Source organism: Pempheris klunzingeri, chromosome 9 (genome assembly GCF_042242105.1).
Source record: "Pempheris klunzingeri isolate RE-2024b chromosome 9, fPemKlu1.hap1, whole genome shotgun sequence".
NCBI classification, from domain to species: domain Eukaryota; kingdom Metazoa; phylum Chordata; class Actinopteri; order Acropomatiformes; family Pempheridae; genus Pempheris; species Pempheris klunzingeri.
The window spans coordinates 5,118,092-5,133,713 of NC_092020.1; the positions used below are offsets into that span (position 1 = coordinate 5,118,092).

At 43.7% G+C, this 15,622-nt stretch overlaps 1 protein-coding gene across 3 annotated transcripts; it reads left to right on the plus strand.

The window, feature by feature from the left end:
* The first annotated feature begins 33 nt into the window (after positions 1-33).
* rps6kal (ribosomal protein S6 kinase a, like) lies at positions 34-14,773 on the plus strand. 3 transcript variants are annotated; one of them, XM_070836482.1, is made up of 22 exons: positions 34-313; positions 2,806-2,865; positions 2,977-3,093; positions 3,175-3,256; positions 3,383-3,463; positions 3,884-3,963; positions 4,669-4,775; positions 6,069-6,106; positions 6,388-6,530; positions 6,655-6,725; positions 6,863-6,951; positions 7,197-7,261; positions 7,699-7,801; positions 7,997-8,121; positions 8,978-9,100; positions 9,471-9,560; positions 9,638-9,796; positions 9,887-10,048; positions 10,243-10,319; positions 10,601-10,718; positions 11,117-11,257; positions 13,525-14,773. In XM_070836482.1, the coding sequence occupies exons 1-22, from the start codon at positions 287-289 to the stop codon at positions 13,648-13,650; spliced, it is 2,184 nt and encodes a 727-aa protein (XP_070692583.1). In that variant the 5' UTR covers positions 34-286; the 3' UTR covers positions 13,651-14,773. The 3 variants fall into 3 exon arrangements, with proteins under 3 accessions (XP_070692583.1, XP_070692584.1, XP_070692585.1); XM_070836483.1 differs by having other exon boundaries at positions 34-292; XM_070836484.1 differs by lacking the exons at positions 34-313; positions 2,806-2,865; positions 2,977-3,093; positions 3,175-3,256 and having other exon boundaries at positions 3,381-3,463; positions 4,659-4,775.
* The last annotated feature ends 849 nt before the right edge of the window (positions 14,774-15,622 follow it).

The following is a 15,622-nucleotide window of genomic DNA, read 5'->3' on the forward strand; positions in this document are numbered from 1 at the left end:
CAATAAACTCTCATTCACTGACGACCAGGTACCACGATAGCCGCCATATTCGCATCTATGGCAGGGTAGCGGTGCTCTCGGCGAGCGTATGGTCCAGTCATCAACAACAACTGTTCCCCGCACCGACCCCCCGATCCCGTCCCGATAGCGGTCCGCAGCCACACAGCTTGCGTCTGATCATCAAAGCAGCACAGCCGGACTTCCACAGAGGGGAAGACATGCAACGTGGAGCGGGGGTCTAGGTGGACTACGATGCCTTAGACTTGGAGAGGAATCCTGGCACAAGATGGAGGTAAACAGCGTTAGTAGTGAGGTGAGTTGACAAATGCGTGTTTTGCATATTAATTCGCTTGGGATTGTGTTCGGTTCGTGCTGTCCCGTTAAGTTAGCTCGCCCTGAGAGGCTGGGTAGAGCTGAAATTCGCGTCACGACCTGCATCGCACCGTGATGCATGCTAACACGCTAGCTAATGCTAACAGCTGGTTAAATGTTTATTTTTGTTGCTCTGTCCGGGTTTGTTAGTTTGGTAGCCACCCGTCCGGGCTTTCGCCGCCGCCCGTTGTTCGGCACAGAGAACGGGCTCTTTATCCGGTGACACACGACCTCCTTTAAGCTTTTGTTTATTTACACTTCTCAAGAGGAGTTTGCTTCGTAGCTAGCTTAGCGTATGTAGCATTAGCGCCCAGCTAGCTTGCTAGCTGACAGATTGCAGGCTTGGAAACTTGGGAGACAAGTTTCTATTCGACCTCCTCCGGCCGGTTAATGGAAGAGCTGGTAAAGTGTTTTATGTGTCTAATGTAAGGCAGTGAAACATTTCAGCAACGTTACATTAGTCCAAAGTTTAACGTTAGCGGGGTTCAGTTTGACGAGCAGACCTGAGGGCTCGCTTGGTAGTAGCACAAATGAAATGAAAGGAGTGATGCTCTTGATAGCTGTGATTTTTAGGCTTGTAAACAGCGTAATTACTCATAATTTGGTGCGACTATTAATCTACACAACCGGGTGTATATAAACAGCATTAGCGACGTGTAGCTGAGATTTTAAAGACCGCTACATGCTACATCCACCGGGCTCCTCATCATCAGGGAAGTCTTAATGGGTGATGAGTTAGCCTACTAGTTATTACTAGTTTAGGGAAACTAACAATGCCTTTTATGACCTCTCAAAATGCTATCTGGGGAAAGGTTGACTCTGTTTTTGCATGTGCCCCATGGATGGGATGTTTTTTTCATGTGCAGCTAAGCTGAGCTGACATCCTAAACCTCTCCATCTCCGGGATTCTTTGCAGTCTTTCACACCTACAGTCCAAACTGTCTGTGTGGCTGTTTTAAAGCCAGCACAACAACATACACTTCTGATCTGCCCCATGCTTCTAAACTAAACTCTCCTCCTGGGTACAAAGAAATGTTAAATAGCTCATTAAATAATATGCCCCTGATATTATGTTTCAGAAAGTTCTTAATCTCTTGCTACAAACAAGCACTTTAATCTAGTGTCCACTGAATGCCGCTCCTGTGAAAGCTGCCAAGATAACAGAAGCACAGACGTAAACATTAAGATTAGCCACTTAAACTGGGCTTGTGATGATGCTGGTCCTTTAATCCACTCTCTGTCAATTTTGCCGTTGAAGATAATGTTTAATCAAAGCGTTGCATGAGAGTGTCAGTGGTTGTTGGGGATGATATTCTGCGTGGCTGTCAGACATCTTCTCAAACGGCTGCAAAAGGCTCGCCTGGTTGGGCTGCGAGTGTAGGCTGCACTCTGTTACAAGCCGCGATGAGCCACAGCAAAGGTGGGAGTGAAAATGTATGTGTGAATTATGACACATGCACTGCCCTGGCTTTGGCTAGCCTGGATGTAACACTGAAGAGATGCACCAAGGCTCATATTTTGACATTTATCTGTCATATGTCCTGCGCTGTCCCGTAGATATCTTGGCTGATTTGAATGTGTGTGCTGTTAGTGTTAAACTGGAGAGCTTAGATATTGGAAAGTGGTTTGTTGGCCTCTGTTCTGAGGATGTATGTGAGAGCATGTCGGTGGCTCCACCCACTGAGTGGGCTTGCGTAGTGCTATGACTCATCCCCCCTCTTCAGAGGCTTGATGGAATTCAACACGCAAACACACTGGACTGAATACATCATGCAGGCTGAGCTTCAGCACAGAAATGAAATGTGTAGACCTTTGTATTGTCATAGCGGTCAGTGTATTGTTTGATTTCCTTGCAGATGCTGAGATCTGAAAACATCACGGCAGACTGATACTTAAATGAACAAAAGAGAGGCATAGAACAGACTCCTGAATGTGACTGGGAGTAGAGGAAAGCATGTCTATCTGTTGTTATTTAAAAAAAAATAAAATAAAACAGCATCCTTTGCCACCACCATCAACCCAAAGAGCTGGACCCTAGTTAGTCCTCAAGAGGCTGAATGCTGACTGCAGCCCTAGCAAACATCAGACTCTCAGAGCCAGTCAGACATGTTGTTTTTGCACTGGCTGGGGATTAAGCTAGAATGCTAATAATGAGGGGCTTTATAGGGATGGGATGAAAGCTGGACAGCTGCATGGGCTCAGAGTATGGACTCCATACTGTTTGACAACAAACAGAGCTGCAGTTGGAAAAGTGATAACACGCTGTTATTTCATGTGACTCACTGATTTCATCTGTTGAATCTTCCATCATACATGTGGGCGTGCAGCAGCTGCAGTCACAGTCCTGCTCAGCTGAAAACAAGGATGAACAAGCTTTGTGAACGTGTTTACTGTTCCCGACTCCTCTGATTAAACTTGTTGGTTTGGCTGCAGGTCAATGGGCATGAGATCATGGACGAGCCCATGGAGGAGGGAGAGTCTTTCTCACACTGTGTAAGTAATGATGGGTTTGAGGTCTTGGAGTGTGTGCGTGTGTGTGTGTGTGCACGTAGGATGACATATCTGCCGTCTGGTGTGGATGTCTAATAACGACTCTGTGTGTAGGATGAAGGGACATATAAGGAGATTCCTATCACCCACCATGTGAAAGAGGGCTGCGAGAAAGCCGATCCATCTCAGTTTGAACTGCTCAAAGTCCTCGGCCAGGGCTCGTTTGGCAAGGTGAGGAAACGCAGCAGGCCAATCGCACGTGTCTGTCAGTGCATTTTTCTTTAAGCGTCTAAATTTCACCTGTTTTCTCAGGTATTTCTCGTCAGGAAGATCGTGGGTCCAGATGCTGGTCAGTTATATGCAATGAAAGTTCTAAAAAAGGCATCTTTGAAAGGTAACGCAAATTTGTTTTCAATCCACATCCACACAAAACGCTATACTGTTAATCATCATCCAGTATGTTCTGTCCTCAGTGTTGAATTTCCCCCTCTCACTGTCCCTCCCTGCTTTGTCTCTCCAGTCAGGGACAGAGTTCGCACTAAGATGGAAAGAGACATTTTAGTGGAGGTCAATCACCCCTTCATAGTGAAATTGCACTACGGTAAGAGAAACGCTCTTATTTACATAGAATGCAGGCGATTTTATATATATCCATTATGTGATCATACAGATTACATCACAGTTTCAATTAGGGATAAGCTGCTTATGTGCATCTTCATGTTCCAATCGGAGGCATCATCGCAAACATCATTTATCACAATATTTTGAGTGCTATTACGTGGTTATTGATCAGGAATTAGCCCAAATTGGTCAAGTTCATTGTTGACTTGATTTTCAACTGACAAGATTGCCACAATCCACATAAAAACAAAGGATCAAGCTGATATCTCCTTTTTATTCTGTCATCATATCAGTATCACCATCTACACGTGTCACCTTGTTACCCAAACACAAGGGTGTCTCTGCTGAGAGGACAATATGATTAGCTTGCCGGTAGTTTACTTGTTTCCTTGTCTCCCAGCCTTTCAGACAGAAGGGAAACTGTATTTAATACTGGACTTTCTCAGGGGAGGGGATGTATTCACGCGCTTATCCAAAGAGGTAAGCTGACTTCCTGTTGCCTTACATCATATTATACTTAAAGCTTCTTTGCACCTTTTGTATCTGTTATTTTTCTGCCTGAAAGGAAAAGTACGACATGCCCTTTTTATTCACGTTTTTCTTTTGATCCCTTAGTGTTTGTGTAAATCCTATCAACATATGCCCTAATGTTCTTTTAAAAACCCCTAAGGAACTGTTAAGATGGCAGATACAAATGGAACAGGTGCAAATTTAGTATGCAAAAGTATTTTATTTTATAAGAGCAGAAGTACTGCCAAGTCATTAGTCTGTCCTGTTTTCTGTTTGCTCTTAAAAAAAATTCAAATTATGACTTGAATTCCTCATGGAAACATGAGTGCTTTTCTTGGAATCTTTATTCGCTTTTAGATCATCAGCCGCTTGTCAGTTAGAGGCTCAGATCAGCTCTTTTCAAATGTTTTCAGGGAACTGAAACAATGTGTGATTGTTCTCTAGATAGACCTTGTGTTGAAAGCATGTCTCAGAATCAAAGCGATCGCTGCTGGCAATGTCAAATCAACAGCTTGCTGAATCGTGTAACCTATTTGAAATGTTGATATTGTGACAATAATGATACTCTGTTTTCTCTGTTTGTGGTAACTAAAGCTTAATATTGAAGTTTTTCTGTGCTGCTGAATTTCTCTCCTCTTCTGAGTTCAGAGAGTAAATTTGTCCAGTTCTTATCAGGTTATGTTTACAGAGGAAGATGTGAAATTCTACCTTGCAGAGCTGGCCCTGGCCCTCGACCATCTGCACAACCTGGGCATAGTTTACAGAGATCTCAAGCCAGAGAAGTATGAATCCTAGACCTCTCCTCCACCTTTGACCCTTCACACTCAAACCCCACAATCAGCTTCCAACTCACAAAGGACCTGCGCAGCTGTAGTCTGTCTTTGGTTCTTCGGTAGATATTTGGCCCTTCGCCTCCCGTATTAGTGCTCATTCAAAAGGCATTGCTCTTCGTTTCAAAACATTACTCTGCTTAGAAATGATGAATGTTTCTACAGTGAAAACAGCTTCTAGTGATCACATCTGTTGGGGTTATTACAGATGGTTTTCTTCCAGATCACCACCTAATTGAAATGTCTTTATGTATTACCTGAATATAAAGTAATATAACGGACAGCTTTGGCATGTACCACATCATTCGTGATACATAGCCAGGCATTATCAACCCACTTGATTAGGATGAACCACGTGTACTTTCCCCATCACACTCCTTCTCTGTCTCGGTCACCAACAGCCGTGACTGTTGCTCGGTGTTTATAGTCAACTACGTGAAGTTTCCTGACAACATTTTTAGCTGCTGCATGCTGTCGTTTTTAGTATTTGTGAAAAGCTTTGAGGAGACTAAGTTTTTCATTGAAATCATGACGGAAAAAGCCAAAAAAGTAAAAAGTAATCAGGTAAACAGGTTACTGCAAGGCACCATGGGAATACATTTAACTGTAGTTTTAAATGCTTGTTGTATGTGTATTGTCATATATGAAATGACCCAAATGAACACTACAAGCGCACTACTTGATGACTAGAAGCAAATTATTTAACAGCATTTGCGTAGGAATGATTCTGTCCCAAGCTTTTTGCTCCATGTAAATCATCGTTCACTGCAAGCGTGATCACTATAAGCGGTTTCCGCTGTTCTCATTTCTACTGAATAACCATAAGATCAATAAGGTCGTGTCCAGTCCCCTCTCTTTTACTTCCTCCCTCTCCATACTGACTGTAGTAAAATGGTGTATGACTGAGATGAGTTTTGGCTGTATGAATGTAGATCCCAAAGACCTAAAAACGATGCTACAAGAGGCACAAACCAATACGAGCACGTTTCATAAAAGTGATTTTAGTCCAGGCTCGCCCTTGTCCTGAATAGTTTCAGAATCCATGACTGGATAAGTCCAGTTTGGCTTTAAATGGAGGACGCTGATCTGTTATTTTCTCATACTCAGCAGTCTATTTGAAACCTGTAGCACTTGTGATTTTTAAGCAGAAAACAAAGGCATGCGATGACTTCTATCCTGTCATCATTGTTAACTTGGAGAATCGTTTGAGCTCAACTTCACGGAAAAACTGTTCTTATCTTCCAGCATCTTACTTGATGAAGCTGGACACATAAAGTTAACAGGTATGTTTTTGATTTAAAGTCAAGTAAATATAATGCACATGTTGTAAAACCATTTATGGAATTTCATACAGTCTGATCAGGTTAACAGCCTGTAGTTAAGCTGTTTCACATTACATGACTTACTGTTAATAGATGTATGACCCTGTTTTGTCCTTTGGCTGATTTTCCTCTTCAGCTATTTTTGTGTTGTTGTTTTTTTTACCCTCACCTCCAAGAATAAAAGTTGTGCATGGTATAATAGCTAGATGTGACCGTGGCTGTTTTGCTTTGCTGTTGTGCAGACTTTGGCTTGAGTAAAGAGTCAGTAGATGCTGATAAGAAGGCTTATTCCTTCTGTGGTACGGTGGAGTATATGGCCCCTGAGGTGGTCAACAGGAGAGGACACACGCAGAGTGCGGACTGGTGGTCTCTGGGAGTTCTTATGGTACACAAGCTCACGCTAACCTCCACCCACCCTGCTTCATCTTTTGTGCTTTCACATTCATATGAACTGTCTAGAATCAAAAGCATGCGGATTACATCCTATTTCTTTCATTGTGTGTTTGCAGTTTGAGATGCTAACGGGGACATTACCGTTCCAAGGGAAAGACCGCAACGAGACCATGAACATGATTCTCAAGTGAGTTATTATGCGCTGCACGATTAGGACACTCAAAGTATGACAGAAGTGAGCTAAGGTTTGAAAGTAATAATCAACTGTAGCTTTTCTGTTTGTCTATACTCACCTGTAGCCTTGTGCTGTTTTCTGCCCTCCAGAGCTAAGCTGGGAATGCCCCAGTTCCTAAGTTTGGAAGCCCAGAGTTTGCTGAGAATGCTGTTTAAACGCAACCCTGCTAACAGACTAGGTAGGTTACATTAAAGCTGATTGTGTGCGTTTCTTTTCTATGTGTGTGTGTGTGTAGACCTGTTAGGATAAAAGAAAATGTCATTGCACTACTATCTTGGCTTGTACTTGTTAACATTTTGGCATCCACTGAAATCACATGCTGAAAAACCACTGAGAGAAATATGTGTGAACGCGTTGATCCTCTGAAAAACAATAAAAACGAGTCTGCCAGGTTAACTGAACCAGAGTGATCTGTGTCTTTAGGGGCCGGACCAGACGGAGTAGAGGAGATCAAACGCCACGCTTTCTTTTCCACCATCGACTGGAATGTGAGCGCATATACACACACACACCCTCTCATTTCGCACACGCACACACACACACACACACACATGTAACCGCTTCTGTCGAGGATTCACACCTAACAAACGGTTGGCTTGGTGACTGCTGGCCATCAGTTTTGGCCACGCCAGCCATGTTTGTGTGTGTGTGTGTGTGTGTGTGTGTGTGTGTGTGTGTGTGTGTGTGTGTCTGGGCAGAGGGCCAGTTCTCACTGTGTGTGCACTAATAGCCCTGTGTGACTGTTTAAGAGCCAGCAGGACGTTATTGGCTGCACCAGGCTGTAGAGGCATGGGAGGGGGTTAATCTGGGAGGGGTCTTGACTTCTCTTTCACATATGCTCACACACTCCAAACAGCCGGTGGTGTGGTTTCATTTCTAACACGTATGTGTGTTTTCCTCATGTGTGCACTTGCATCCTCCCCAGAAACTGTACAGGAGAGAGCTCCAGCCCCCATTCAAGCCTGCAGCAGGTAAACCAGATGACACGTTCTGCTTTGACCCAGAGTTCACCGCTAAAACGCCTAAAGGTAAATCTACGCCCACACACACACACACACACACGCTCTGTTCACATTCTTTTGAACTTAAAAGCAACAGCCACTCCTGCAGCCATGGAAACTGCAACTGAGCACTGACTACAAGAAGTAACTCCAAAACGTAGTGGGTGTTTGTATGTTCATATGTCTAATTTTCTTTTTTTTCTATTATCTTTGTATATTTAGACTCCCCAGGTATCCCTCCCAGTGCTAACGCCCACCAGCTCTTCAAAGGCTTCAGTTTTGTTGCTCCAGCCCCAATGGATGAGAACAAGAGCTCCCCGCTGCTCAGCATACTCCCTATAGTTCAGGTGAACACACATCATCTTTACACAGGTTAATTATTACCATATTAACTTATACACATGAAGGTCACACAGGGGTATTGTTTTCCTCTTTAGCTTTTGTATGAAGCCCAGTTGGTGCACCAAAGTTAATGAATAGTTCAGTTTATCTCAAATAGTAGGTGTGTAATTTTGCAACGTGAAGCCGATCAGAAGTGTCTACTACTTTTACTGTGGAGCTTCACACAGTTATCTTCTCGCAGGCAGCACCCTGGCAAACACTGCAGTTAGCACATCTATACCTGTTGCTGAACAATTGGCACATTTCAGCTGACAAATCTAGTCAGCTAAAATCGTCTATTGCTGTACATCGTTGTGGAATTAAAATTGGACATTAAATTGAGTGACATGACGGCAGAAACTAAGAAACTTCATCTGTCACCTTTTAATTATCCACTTCAGACCTGCACCACACACGTTGTCCTCCCCACACTCAGCATGGCTCAGTTTATGCCCGTAACTGATGATATGACCGCGTTTTGCCACCCCTATGTGATGTGTGAACAGGAAGCCACTACTACAATGGCGGTAAATCTGCTATGACAGTTTGACTGCTGAATATGTAATAACATTCTCACCGACGTTCTACGCTGGCATATTTGTGAAAAAAAAGTGTTAAAGCAAATGCTGTGGGAACACTCACAGCACCAGGATGGTCCGAAGTACAACACACTTCTGTGGGCTGTAGTGACATTGTGGTGTTTTTTTTTTTTTTTGAGTCGTCACATCAAATATCCAGACACAGGCCGTGACGGGCAGAAGCTGCTGGTTTTACTGGAACACTTGTATGTAATGTCACAGTCCATCTGTCTTGTCCTTCCAGATGCACGGGGGCTCAGCCAAGTTCTCTGATCTGTACGAGCTGCAGGAGGACATAGGGGTCGGCTCCTACTCCATTTGTAAACGCTGTGTACACCGAGTCTCCGCCATGGACTATGCTGTGAAGGTAGCACAATCCAACACACACATGTGCATTTTCTGTGGCTTTTGAATTCCTGGGGAACTAAATGAATAAATAGTTTGACTGTAGTCTGGTTGGACATTTTTCATATGTTGGTGTCTCCAGAATGTGAGTTCATAAAAGCCCCTGAACCTTCGAGTGTATGAAATTGCTGAAAATTGATTAAGCATGTCAAATGTGGTTAGTGTTGCCAACGGACCAGCAGAGGGCAGCACAGCTTCAGCAGCTGAAGCCATATTACAGCAACTTCTCAACACTTACTGTCCAGTGACATCTACTAATGCAGCTGAGATGTTTGTAGCAGCGACGCATTGGTGTAAATGACTCCTCATATCTGTGTTTCCGTGTGTCTCAGATTATAGACAAAATTAAGAGGGACCCCTCTGAAGAGATCGAAATCCTGATGCGATATGGACAGCATCCCAACATCATCACTCTGAAAGACGTCAGTAACATTTGTGTGTGAGCATTTCATGATGGTTATGTTATTAGTTACTTCACCCAGGCCTGTGTGTGTATCAGGTGTATGATGAGGGCAGGTATGTATACCTGGTGACGGAGCTGATGAAGGGAGGGGAGCTGCTCGACAAGATCCTCAGGCAGAAGTTTTTCTCCGAGAGAGAGGCCAGTGCTGTGCTCTACACCATCACCAAGACTGTTGACTACCTCCACTGCCAAGGGGTGAGGAAGCACTTCAGTACACACATGAGTGCAAGTGAAGAGAAGACATCTTCCTCTCTAATGTCTCCTCCTCCTCCTCCTCCTTGCCAGGTGGTACACCGAGACCTGAAGCCCAGTAACATCCTGTATATGGACGACTCGGGAAATCCCGACTCCATCAGGATCTGTGACTTTGGCTTCGCCAAGCAGCTTCGAGGAGGCAACGGCCTGCTTCTCACCCCCTGTTACACCGCCAACTTTGTGGCACCAGAGGTGAGAAAAATGATGGAAAAGAACAAAGAGCTAGAAGGAATGTTAAAATTTGATACCTAAAAGATACAATTAAGACATATGGACAAAGAGCGACGAGGGTGAGAGGATAGAAGAGAGAGAGTGAAGAGCTTTTCTTAATTCCCATAGTCGGTATGCATCTCTAATGGTTTGTCTCTGTCTTTGTGTGGGTCCAGGTACTAATGCGGCAAGGCTATGACGCAGCCTGTGATATATGGAGTCTTGGAGTTCTACTGTATACCATGTTGGCAGGGTAAGACCGCACTCAGGAAACACTGTTGGACAGTTTGGCTTCAGTGTAGGAGGAAATAATTAGTAGTGACGTGTCCGTATTTCTCAACTAGTCTAATGCCTCAAAAAGATGAAGCTCAAAAGAGGGGCCAAACATCAGTGCTTTTGTCACTTGTCACTTTGCCAGAGCTTTTTTTTTTATTTTCTATTTCTGCTTTCAGATAGTTGTATTAATGATCTGTTCAATTACAGCGTGATATGATCATGTGTCGTCCTAAGCTCTGCTTTTTATCTCCCCGTCAGGTACACGCCGTTTGCTAATGGGCCAAACGACACACCAGAGGAGATTCTTCTCCGGATAGGATCTGGAAAGTTCTCGTTGACAGGAGGCAACTGGGATACTGTATCAGACACCTCAAAGGTACGCACACTGACGCTTTGTTGCTTCTCACTGGCGGCAGACATTAAAGCATATTTCCAAAGTGTGATACTAATGAATTTTGTGACGTCTATTGAATGCTTGTTTTTGCTTCATCAACTGGATGCACTTGTTAGCTGTAATATTTACATTTGAGCCTATTTCATTCTGTGACTCTGCAGCGGTAGTGTGATTAAAATCTGACTGGAAAACTGATGACTGAACACCGAAGGCAGCTTCTTTGTCATACATGTGTTTAATTGAGATAAATTGTGAGTTTATCAGACATCAGACCGCCCTGTTTATGACAAAACAATAAATAACCTTGCATTGTGAGGAAACTTGAGCTTCAGTTCTTTCCTCTACATCTTTTTAAGACAGGGTGTTGTTTTATGTTCCAGGACCTGCTGTCGCATATGCTCCATGTGGACCCTCACCAGCGATACACAGCAGAGCAGGTTCTAAAGCACTCCTGGATCACCTGCAGAGACACGCTACCACACTTCCAGCTCACACGCCATGATGCACCACACCTCGTCAAGGTGAGTGTACATCCTCCCGAGTAACAACATGATAAAGACACAGAAACTCCCTGGCACGGGCAGTCATGCCAAATGTCTTCAAGTCTTTTGCTAGCTGATGGTAGAATTTAGGGGCTAGTCGTACCTCAGAGCTGGGATATGTGGTCTCACATGTGTTTGTGCCTGTGGGCACTCAAACTGTTCTCCACTTCTTATAGTGTTTCTAAACATGGAAGCACATCATCTCTCCAGACCAGAAGAGGGTCTGAACTCGTCAACATGATGTCATACCCTCTCAGCGCCCCTTGACATATAGAAGTGGGCCTTATCCTTGGTGACTCATCCACTTCTAATCTCATCTATTGCTAATACCAGATCCAGCAGAGCAGATGTTTCCGCCCTTCTATCTTATCTCGCCACGTTAAGTCAGACACTTCTGTATTTTCGACACAAGAAGTCGAGTGCACGTTACGTTTGGCGCTCAAGTGGTTTAGGTCATACGAATGCTGTTGCTAGGCGACTGATAACAGCGTTCACTTTTCAAAACTGATGAATCATTTTGTGTGTTTTTTTCAAACATGAAGTTTAGAATAGAAAGGACAGATGGGATGAAAAGAGTAGATAACAAAAAAAAAAGAAAGAAAGGAACTTCAGTGGATGGCAACGTCAAAACATCGGCACACATCACAAATTGTGAACTGGAAGCTTTCAGACATATTCCATTTATAAAAGGTATGAGGACCAACTCAACTCGACCCTACTTAAAGGCACAAAAAGTCACAGTAAAAACGGCACAATAGAGCAGCCTGGTCGTCCTTTTGTCCTCTCACTTCCCTCGTCTCCCTGTGAGGGATCAGTTGTTCTTAGAACCCCCTGCAGAGAGCTTGTCTGGGCAGCATCCTTACCAAGCACCCAAGTCAACCTCACTTAATCTCAGCGGCTGTATATAGAGGCACTCTGAAATAGCCAAACTTCTCACCCAGGCCTGCAAAGAGAGGTCAGGCATCCCGCACAGGCATCAGCTTCTGTCTGTGATCCAAAGCCTGCGATCGTAGGTGAGGATCAGACCGAAGATCAACGGTAAATTGAGAGTTTCACCTTGTGGCTCGTTTCTCTCTTCACCGCCTCAACAACTGGCAGTCTCTCAGTCCTGTTTACCCTCAGCAGATCACCCTAAAAAACCTCCTCAGTGCCGTCACTGATCTTTCCCAGGGCACCTTCTGTCCAAAACTGTGAAGACTGTGAGCCAGCAGCATAAATAAGGTCTCTGTCATGTCTGTGGAGGAAGTTGAATGCATTGTGACATTTGCACATTCTCCAAAGATAGTAGCACCATTAAGGGATGCAGCTAGGTGGCAACAGTATTCAGTGTTTCCTGTAGGTTAACTAACCCACCACCACCACCAGACGGTACAATTATGTTGAAAACATTCAGTCACATCACATTTTACTTTTCTATCAGCGTCACAGTGAGCATGCATCATTTTTCCACTCGTCAGTCTGAAATTTGGTGTTGCTGACTGCAGACTCGTCATCCTGTTGTTAGTCATGGATCCCACTGCTGTCAGTAACCCATTCCAGCTCCTCTCCTCTCTCGCACATACGATTCAAGACTTGACAAGATTATTTGTACTGAAGCGCCCCACTGGACACCTCTGCCATCATGAGGTGTTGCTTGCGTACCCATAACAAGTCCCTTGCTTGAACTCTTGTCAGGTTTTCACAGCTTTTCTGTCAGAGCCACCGCTAACTGGATGTTCCACCAGTTTTACTCTTCAGCTGTTTTTTATTTATGGTACCAAGCAACCGTACAGCGTACGGCTACATAAAGCTTGTATTTTGGATGTTTTTATGCGTGTTTGCTCTTAAAAGATAATAACAGTGAAGAGTTGAGGCAGGAAGTTGTAATGGCCGTTGATATTTTCTTGTAATTTTGATGATGTAATATTTTTTCCTCCTTTTTTAAGATATATCTGACATCGTGAAAATGCCCTGCTGCCCTCATTCTGCAGAGTTTTAGATAATGAATGACATGTTTCTGAAGCACCTCTGGATACTAGATGAACAAATGTAGTGTAATACAATGTTGTTCTGCCTCACATCCTTGTTTGGTAGCAAAAAACTGAAGAACGGATCTCCTTCACTAGCTCTTGGGGAAAATATACAAACGTCCGTGCTGGGCCTGGCAAACAAATGGGCTGTATCACACCGACAAAGTGGTAATAGAATACCATGAGAGCCAGAATTGTATATCTAAGTCAAACAAATTGTTTATTTGTGTTTTCCAGGGAGCCATGGCCGCCACCTACTCAGCACTGAGCCAGAAGACAAGTCAGCCGGTGTTGGAGCCGGTGGCAGCGTCCAGTCTAGCCCAGAGACGCAGTATGAAGAAACTCACCTCGACAGACATGTAGACACACACACACCGCTCGCCCTCCAGTTTTGACCTCGCTCTCAGTCAGACTCTCATAGGCAAACACACAGATGTGCGTGCACACAGACCGAAGTACTGGCCAGTCAGACCTACTGTCTCCCTTTTTTAATCTATTTATTTGACACACCCGACATATGCACGCATACACATAACACGCACACTCACTGGACGAGGTTGCATTGTGAAGAAGTCAGCTGAAGAGGAAGAGGGGAAACTCACATATCTGTTACTGCTGCGGAGACAGACTTGTATTTATTTCCACAGCTTTCATATGCACTTGCCCTCCTCGCCTTTCATTCTTTCTTCCTCGCGTGGGGAAGAAACGCACCAGCTGATGTTCTCTCTTCACTGTGATTGGCTGATTCAAGGCTGCTTCGGTAAACTGTGCCCCCCTCCCCACTGCTCTTCATCTCCGCTCTGCCATCCTCCTCCTCCTCCTCCTCTTCAGTTCTTTCTCCTTCCCTCATTTGCTTTTGCTCTCTTAACTCCTTTCCTTCTAAATGAAACGATGGTTTATGTGTGAGAGTGTTGGCAGGATGATGTTGACTGAGGGACATTAGAAGACTGTTTCCTCTATTAGAAATAAAAAAATATTCGATTCTGCTTGTGGCGGATTTAAAAAGTCACTCACGACCAAAATCATGTGCCAGCACTTTTGGAAGCATAAGCGCGTGCGTGGACCGAACCTGTGTTTCTTTTCCCTTTAATTCACCGTCTGACTCATGTTACTTTGTGATGCTAACAATGTATCAAAAGAGGTAAAATAAGCTGCAGATGGACAAAAGATAACGTCTAGAGTTTGAAGGTGAAACAAAGTGGTAACGATAACGTAAATTCTAGTTTGCAAAAAAATATATATAAATAAGTATAATGAAGATGATGATGATGAAGAGCATGTGGGGGAGCTGTAGGGATTTCTGGGGGGGATGGGACGCACCCCGTCGAACCAGAGAGGCTGAATATTAAAAAAAACAAAAAAAATTTCCATGGATATCTCTTCAAAAAGACATTGTGGAAATTGTATGATATTGTATTTATTTCATTTGATTTTTAAGATTCTATTTTTCTTTCAAGTTCTGTATATATTGACATTAAAGATCATTATTGACATGCATCCAGTGTGGACTGAGCTGCTTTGTTCTAGCACAAACGCCTGACTAGTACTCTGGTGGTGCTAGTTTGAGGCAAAAACAGTGTAACTAAGAATGAATTCAAGCCAATCATCAGTTAAACAGACCATGAAATTTTAGCTGAACAGCCAAGATTGTGTTCACAAGCTGCGATGACAGGATCACACATTTGAGTTCAAATTCAGTTTTGGAGCGGCAGAAATTCATCTTTGACATTCTGGTAAAACCACTGAAATATTCATCTGTGTGTAACAACAGCAAACAGCTATGGAGCCAGCAAAGTGACTGAATAATGTGAATTAGACAGCAATACCTATACGTTTGCTAACATTAGCCGTTATAAGCTACAAGTAAGGATGTAGCAGCAGAGCCCCTGAGTGTATTGAGTTGAACTGGGATGTGCTTTATTGCTTATGAGTCCCACTTTTAGCTTGGAAGAATAAGATTGTGTGATGTCTTCTTTCAAGGGTTTTATAATCTCACTATGACAGGTTGGTTCACTAGAAATAACAGAGCAAAGCTATTCCTCACTTCCCTCCAGCCGTGCTGAAAGTTCTGCTTTTTTCTCAGTATTCAGCCACACGTTGAGATATCCAATCTCACTCACTGTCTTGGGGTGGCAGCAGAAATCTCACAACCTCAGCAAATTAAAGCAGAATTAATTGAATGTTTTTTAGCCACTTAGGGGGAGGGGAACAAGATGTAAGCACAACCCTGACATATCATCCCCGTATAGAGGTCATATGGTGAACTTGTTAGCAAACAATTGCCTATTTTCACATCCAGGTGATACGGAGCAACACTAGCATTCATTGGCAGTCG